At 62.1% G+C, this 7204-nt stretch overlaps 1 protein-coding gene across 2 annotated transcripts; it reads right to left on the minus strand.

Annotated features, from left to right (window-relative positions):
• Nucleotides 1-1646: 1646 nt before the first annotated feature.
• Nucleotides 1647-6728, minus strand: PLPP2 (phospholipid phosphatase 2). 2 transcript variants are annotated; one of them, XM_027713147.2, is made up of 6 exons: nt 6138-6728; nt 4019-4170; nt 3397-3674; nt 3152-3209; nt 2856-3032; nt 1647-2766 (listed from the first exon to the last, which is right to left on the minus strand). In XM_027713147.2, the coding sequence occupies exons 1-6, from the start codon at nt 6187-6189 to the stop codon at nt 2629-2631; spliced, it is 855 nt and encodes a 284-aa protein (XP_027568948.1). In that variant the 5' UTR covers nt 6190-6728; the 3' UTR covers nt 1647-2628. The 2 variants fall into 2 exon arrangements, with proteins under 2 accessions (XP_027568948.1, XP_039242339.1); XM_039386405.1 differs by lacking the exon at nt 6138-6728 and having other exon boundaries at nt 4019-5143.
• Nucleotides 6729-7204: the final 476 nt, after the last annotated feature.

A 7204-nucleotide genomic window follows, 5' to 3' on the forward strand; every position in this document is an offset into this window, starting at 1 on the left:
AGCCAGAAACTGGACTTGCTTTGTCTTCCTCAGTGCCCTGCTGGCACCCATGGTGCTGAGGAGCCAGCACAGGCAGCTCCCTGCCCCTGTCCTTCCAGAGCGGGGCCAGGAAGCACACCTGGAGCAGGCTGCAGTTAACAGCCCCTTGCTGTGCCTGGACATGGCTCAGGAGCTTCCACCAACTGCAGGTTATGTGTGGCTTGGCATGCCCCGAGTTTGGTCAGGTCTCAGCCCATCCCACAGCGGGACCCAGCTGTGAGCAGGCAGGCAGCCTCATCTGCCTGGGGACGGAGCAACCAAGCTCCCAACACGAAGCAGCTGGCCCTGCCCTTCAGAGCCACACACTGCAGCATTGTGGCCCAGCTGGTTTTTCCAGAGATGCATCCAAGGGGAGAAATCAGATCTCAAGGGAAGGGAGCAGGCCTGTTCCTGACTGCACAGAGGAGCTGTCGAGGCAGTGCCAGGAACTGGGGTAGTTGCTGGGCACTGCAGCAGGCCAAATGCAAACTAAGCAGGCAGCTCAAAAACCTGGGCTGTACCTCACTGCCCAACTCCAGGAGCTGCTGAGCCTTTGTAGAGCTCTGTTTGTAAACTCTGTGGCAGAGCTGCCCTGCCCTGGCACTTCCTCTAGCTTTGTTTTACACCATCAGATATTAAACAACTGACCCCGAGGGCTGGGATGGGGGAAGGACCCTGCTGGGGAGCAGGGAAGGACTTTTGGAAGGAAAGCTCTTGGAGGAAAACAGAAAAGCAATGTTGGGGAAAGGGAGTTCCCTCCACACAGGGAGGGTGTTTATGGTCAGGGCTTGTCTAGACTGGAGTCACCCACACTGCGCAAGCACATCGACACCATGCAGTCAGTATGGGGCTCCCTACTGTTCCCAACAGGACAGACAGGCTGCACTCAACAAGGGTGGGCAAGAGCCGACCCCAGGACTGGTCATCCCACTGCCAAAGGGACTGGGTAGACCCAAGGCTTCCAGGGTGCTGCTTCCCGATGTCCCCTATTGCTTCCCAACAGTCAGAGGGCCCTATGCCCACCAGCTCCCCAGCCTGGCCCTGTCACCTGTCCCCACCACAACCCTTGGACAGTGGAGGGATATGGGGCAGCTGTGCCAAGGCTCTTGGCTCCCTGCCTTCCCTCAGCTCTGGCTGCAGGAGCTGCAGGCACAAAACATCACTTTTTCCAAGAGCCTTTCCCTGCCTTCCCTCCTCCCTTGCAAGCAGGGCCATGTTTCTGGGGAGCACAGGAGGTTCCTGGGTCAGGGCAAAGGCAGTGCCAGGACAGCCCTGGCAGGGATGGGTCTTGGAGCCACTTGCTGGCTGAGTCTCTTCTTACCTCTCAAAGGGGCTGCCTGGTTGAAGCACAACCCCCCTGAATGCAATACATCACAGGCACAGCATGGGCAAGGAACACTGGCCCTGGGAGGCTGCTGCTCCCATCAGCCCTGGTCAAGCCCACCTTTCACAGCACAAGTGGGAGAGGGGCTTAGTGGCCCTGACAGCCACCACCACCCGCCAGCAAACCTACAGCTAAAGAGGGGCTTCAGACACCTTTCCCTTGGAAAAGAAAACCCTGAACACTTAAGCTCATCCTCCAAGGCCAAGAACATCCATGGAGTAAGAGAACAGGCTTGACACAGACATTCTTTAAGGATGATCTAATTATAAACATTTTTATAAAAACACATCATAATGAAAATGCATGTATTTTAAAGAGAGACCCACAGCACTCCAGTGCTGGAGGCAGCTGCATGTCTGCAATGGGACTGCTCCATACCCATTGCCCCCCCTTCCCGTGTTCAGCTCCACATCCCCATTTATTTTCCTTTACCACAGAAAGTGTCTCCCTAGTCCCCCACACACCCTAAAGCATCAGCTGAAGCTGCAGGAGCGACAAAGGCCGGAGCAACCCCTTGCCCAAGCCAGGCATGAAGCAGGCGGGGGGCAAACAGCCCTCACACCCAGGACTGCAGCATCAGGCACTGCCAGAGAAGAGCCTGCCCAGGCACCCATTGCTCGCACCAGCTGCTGGTGGGCAGGACTGCTCTTGAAGGTAACCAATGGAACAAAGAAAAGCTCTGGATTGCTTTAATCCTTTCCAAAAAAGTATAGCTAGCCCAGTAGTTGTCCTCCTCTCTCTGTGCCTGTGAGGATTTGTACTCAGAAGGCTGGATAATTTGACAGGGACAACACACACTCAGCACAGGCAAACTCAGACTTGCCAAGGAGTTTGCTCTTCGCTCAGTGTGCTTTGCCAGCCCAATAAATCCATCCTCACGTGCCACCCTCCCCTCCCTCCCCTTCCTCCACGTGGAAGGCTGGGACAGCAGCTTTGGAGCATGACTCAGATGCACAGGGGTTGAGGACATCCCCTTCCCACAGGCAGGGCACTGGCATCACCAGGTACCGGCAAGCACAGCAGCACTGTGGGCATGGGGAGCTGGGCACCACGGCACTGCGGGAGTGGGAACAGGCAGGGCTGTCCCGCTGGCACCTGTGGCAGCCAGAGGCACCAGAGCCACGGAGCCAACAGTTAATATAGAGCCAGCATCCCCATCCCTGAGCCAGGAGCAGAGCACGGCAAGGGGCAGGTCTGCAGTCCGGCGTGCGCGGGCCGTGCGCGGCTCACGGGGCGCCGCGGTAGCTGTAGTGATTGTGGTCGGGGTCGCTCAGGGTGAGCGGCAGGCTGGGCTTGCGCTCTGGGTCCTTCTCCTCACACTGCCGTGGGGGACGGTGCTTGAAGAAGTCAGAGACGTAGCGGACCTGAAAAAGACCAACAGGAAGGTTTGGGGACCCCTCTGTCAGCCGAGCAGGAACCTGGTCAAGCAGCAGGTTGCACAGGGGACACTCACAATGAGGACGGCAATGAGAGCCCCTTGGAGCAGCCCCACCAGCACGTCGCTCCAGTGGTGCTTGTAGTCGGACACCCTGGTGTAGCCCACATAGATGGCGAAGGTGATGAGGAAGAACTGGATGGTGGGACGCAGCAGCCGGGCCCACTTTCCCACCAGCCGGGCTTGCACATAGAGCTGGGGAGCAAAGACGGGAGCAATCACCCAGAGCAGGGGGCAACAACTAGCCTGATAGTGGGGTGCTTGGGGCACAGGACCCGTGGGGGCTGGCTGCCTTCCGGTGGCACGGCACTTACCGCCAAGAACATCATGCAGTACATCCCAAAGGAGGAGTGTCCCGAGTAGAAGGACAGTCTGTGGGGCAAAAGGAATGGGTCAGGTCATGAGAACAAGCCCTTAGCCAGCCCCCACAAGCCCCCTAGCCACTCCACAGGCTCTGCCGTGCAGCAGGAGAGCATCAATACTCATCTGGGGCTGCCGCTGGGAGCCCAGCATTGCTTGGCAGAGGGAGGAGATGAGGTCCTTAAGCCCGACAGCTCACCTGGACTCGGTGATGTTCCTGCTCTCTCCCTGGCAGACATTCTCCAGCTGCACATAGATGGAGCAGTTCACCTTGGACCAGTCAGGATTGCAGACAGCCAGGAAGTTTGGCCGGAGACGGCCGATCATGTATTTGGCCAGATCAGTCAGGGACTGGCTGATGGCCCCCCCAAAGAGAAAGGTCCCCACCACCTTGTAGAGGGCAGCCAGGTAGTTGTTGAACTCTGACTTGGAGTAGAGGCGCTCAGTGTAAACCAGGTATGCCTCCCCCGATGAGATCTGCAGAGACCAGGGGGCAAGGGGTGAGGTTTGAGCACTACTGAGTAGCTCCCCAGAACCAGGGCTGCAGGATGCTCTGGCTCTTGGCTCTGTGGCAGAGGAGCCCCTGGCATCTGCCTGCCACAGGAGCTCATGGACCCTCTCCCTGTCCCTTCAGGGAACCAGCTCTACAGGACGTGGGTCTCGCCACCCCAATGGGAGCTCCTGACCCCCAGCAGAGCAGCGCTTAAGCTGAGGGTCCTGTTGCCCTGCCAGGGCTCTGGAGGTGGCTGTGCTGGGCCCCAGCTTCCAGATACAACATCTGGATGTCCCTGCCCTGGAGAGAAGGGGTGGCACATCCTTACAACGACAACAGTGCAGGTGATCGTGACCCCAGCCATGAGACCGTGGGTGATGGTGTCTGCCTTGTAGGGGTAGCGGATGGAATCATCACTGCAGTAGAAGCCTCGCTTGTACGGGGAGTTCACCAGTGTCAGGATGACGAAGGGCAGAGATGCTGCAAGGCAGAGAGAGGCGAAGACTGGGGACGCCAGCCAGCAGGCTCCACACCGGCATGCAGCACCGTGTGGTCTCCCCATCTGTCGTCCCTGGGGCTCTGCTCCCCGATGCCGGGGAGGAATCCCCTCCAGGAATGAAGTCCTGAGCCACCTGTACCCCGGGCAGGAGGACTTGAACCCGCCCTGACACTGATAGGGCCCTATCAAGAGTTTGCAGATGCCTGCAGCGCCCAGATACCACGTGAGACAGCCACAACTGGGCACCTGCAGAGCCCCCACGGCTGTCCCACTCCTCCCCAGGCACAACTGTGGCAAGGCTTGATCTTGTGCCTTTTCCTCATGCTCCCCAGAGTCTTTCAGCCTAGGAAGACAGACCTCATTAAAATTAATGAGCACAGGCATCTTGCAAAACTGTTTTACAGCAGCAAAGGGCCCCCAGATGGTCCCAGCAGAACTCTCACAGCAGGCCCAGGAGAGCTGGTGCTGGGCAATGCTGGTGGGTGATCCAGCTCAGCTTGGCTTGTCCCCCTCACCTTCCTGCAGCCCTTGCTCCTACCAGCCTCTTCACTCCCCTGCCTCCTCGGGGCTCTTGAGAGATGATGCGCTGGCTACGTCAGTTTGGGAAAGGAGGCTTTTCCACCCAGCGTGCTGCAATCCTGGCCATGGGTAGCTACGAGCACACCCGGGAAAGAACCATCCCCAGAGGTCCAGAGGAGTTTGCGGGCCTCCGCCCCGCGCAGTAGCCGTGCCAGCCCCTCGCTGGAAGGGGATCCCCTGCCCCATCCCTGCCCAGGAACAGTCAAGGATGGGCTGGGCGCCCCCACCCCGGGGGTCTCAGGGTGCTCCCCCCGGGAAGCGGCCCTCCGGCCCCGCAGGCCACCTTAGGTCAGTCTCCTCTCCCTGTTCCGCCTTTCCCGGCGGTTTCCGTCTCCTCTTGTTCCTCCGTCTCCTGGGAACCCGCACCTTTGTCCCCGCCCGCCCCCGCCTCCTCGCTCCCGCCCCGGGGGTCCCGCCGCCTCCTGCGCTCACCGACAGAGGGGGGAGCACGGCGATGAAGCACCAGGGAGCTGCCCCGCCGCCCCCGCCGCGCTGCCGGGAACCGGCGCCGGTCCCTCCCGGCCCCGCCGCCGCCTCCCCGCACACCTCAGACGTCCATTTTCAGCTCAAATTAGACACCAATTTTCTTTCTGGAAAATTTCATCCTCCAAAAAAAGCTCCCCTAAAAATATAAAAAAAGCTCCCCTAAAAATATAAAGCACCGGCCCACAGGAGGGAAACGCGCCTCGAGCGGCACCGGGACTCGCCCCCCCCACCCCCCCGCGCCGGGGCCCGCAGCCCGGGAAGCTCCGGGCCTTTATTTTTAGTCCGTCTTAATTCAGTGCTTCCCTGCAGTTTCAGAAACGAGCATTTGCCCGCACCGGGCGGTGGGGGACGTCCTGGAAGAGGCCCTCTGAACCCACCCGTCCGGGGCTGCGGAGCCCCAGCCCCGCTCTGTCCGCCCGTGGAGCGCCGGGCTCGGCGGCGGGCAGGCGGCCAGGGCGGCGGCGGCGGAGGGAGCGTCCCGGTGCCGCCCGAGCGGCGGGACTCCGTCGCTGCCTCCCGGCCTGGGACGGACCGTAGCCCCCGGGGGGGGCGCTCGACCAACGGGGTCGCCCCGGGAACCGGGACTCCCGACGGAGCCCGGTAGCGCAGGGGCAGGAGCCGGCGCTCGCCCGCCCCCGCCTGTGGCTCCTGGAGGAGGCCCGGAGCCCCGGGACAGCGGCCGGGCAGGTGCCTCCCGCCCTGCCCCCGGACCGGCGGCACCGGCCACGGGCAGGAGCGGGCGGAGGCGCGGCGGGATCCCGGACCCCCTGTACCTCCCGCGGCTCTGACCCCAGCCCGCGGCGCGACCCCACCGAAGGCACGGGCGGGACGCGGTGACGCTCCGGAGTCGCCCACGGCGGGGGTACCGGTACCGAGCCCTCACCGACCGCCAGGCAGAGTACGTCGAGCGCCACGAAGACCTTCCTGCGCTCCATCCCGCAGCCGGTGAGGCCCCGCGGCCCGGCCCCGCGGCTCACATGGCCCGGAACGACGCGGGCCCGGCCGGGAGGTAAAGTCCGGGCTGGCGGGGCGGGGCGGCAGCCGGTGCCTCCGCCCGGGGCCGGGCCGGGGCGGGGCGGGAGCGCCGGGGCCGGGACCGGGGCAGGTGTGGGGCGCGGCGGGAACCCCTCTGGACCTAGACTCTCCTCGCCCCTCGCCGCTTCCTTGGGCCCCGCTCCGGCGTCCTCGGCTCCGGCCCTCTCGAGTCCCCCGGTGCCCGCCCCGCCTGCCTGGTCTCCCCGCCTTGGCTCGGCTGCCTCCCGCCGCTGCGTCAAGGGAAAAGGGGAGAAGGAAGAGAGAGAGGCCGCTTTGGGAGCCGCCTGTGCCCCAATCGCCTCGGGCCTATGTCCTGAGGGGGAAAAAAAAAATGGAGGAAAAAAGGAAAATCCAAGAATGGCAGAACGTGGCCCCAAAAACGTTGTGGCTGCACCGGCAGGGACGGCGAGGGCTTGTGCAGAGCAGATGCGGGGCTGACTCGTGTCGAGAGCGGTTGTTGAGGGGAAGGAGGGGCTCCCAGGAGCCTGTGGACGCAGCAGAGAGGCCGGTGGGAGAACAGAGGATGAGACAGGAGCTATGATTTACCTGCCGAGATGTGGGGCCGTATTTCCTGAGCCTCAGACGTCCTGGGAGCAGGACAGGCTTCCGGTGCTGCCCTTTGGGGCTGGGGACGTGCTGAGCCGGTGGAACCCAGAGCAGGGACAGGAGCAGAGGTTGGAGCAACAGCTCCCGCAGCAATTCCCTGGTGGGAGCAGGGACAGTCGCATCCTGGCTGTTTGTTCCAGGCCCGAAGCCTGGTTAGGAATGGAAGGAAATGTAAATAATACAGAAACCACCCAAATGATAGCTGCGGGGCTGGATGATTGAAGTGCAGTGTGCCTGTGGAGAATGTCAAGGCTGTTTGTGGGAAGCCGTCAGAGCTGGAAACACTCTGGGGCTGCCCTGGGGAGAGAG

This window comes from Pipra filicauda, unplaced genomic scaffold (genome assembly GCF_003945595.2).
Source record: "Pipra filicauda isolate LSUMZ 115617 unplaced genomic scaffold, ASM394559v2 scaffold482_size497672_pilon, whole genome shotgun sequence".
Taxonomy (NCBI): Eukaryota; Metazoa; Chordata; class Aves; order Passeriformes; family Pipridae; genus Pipra; species Pipra filicauda.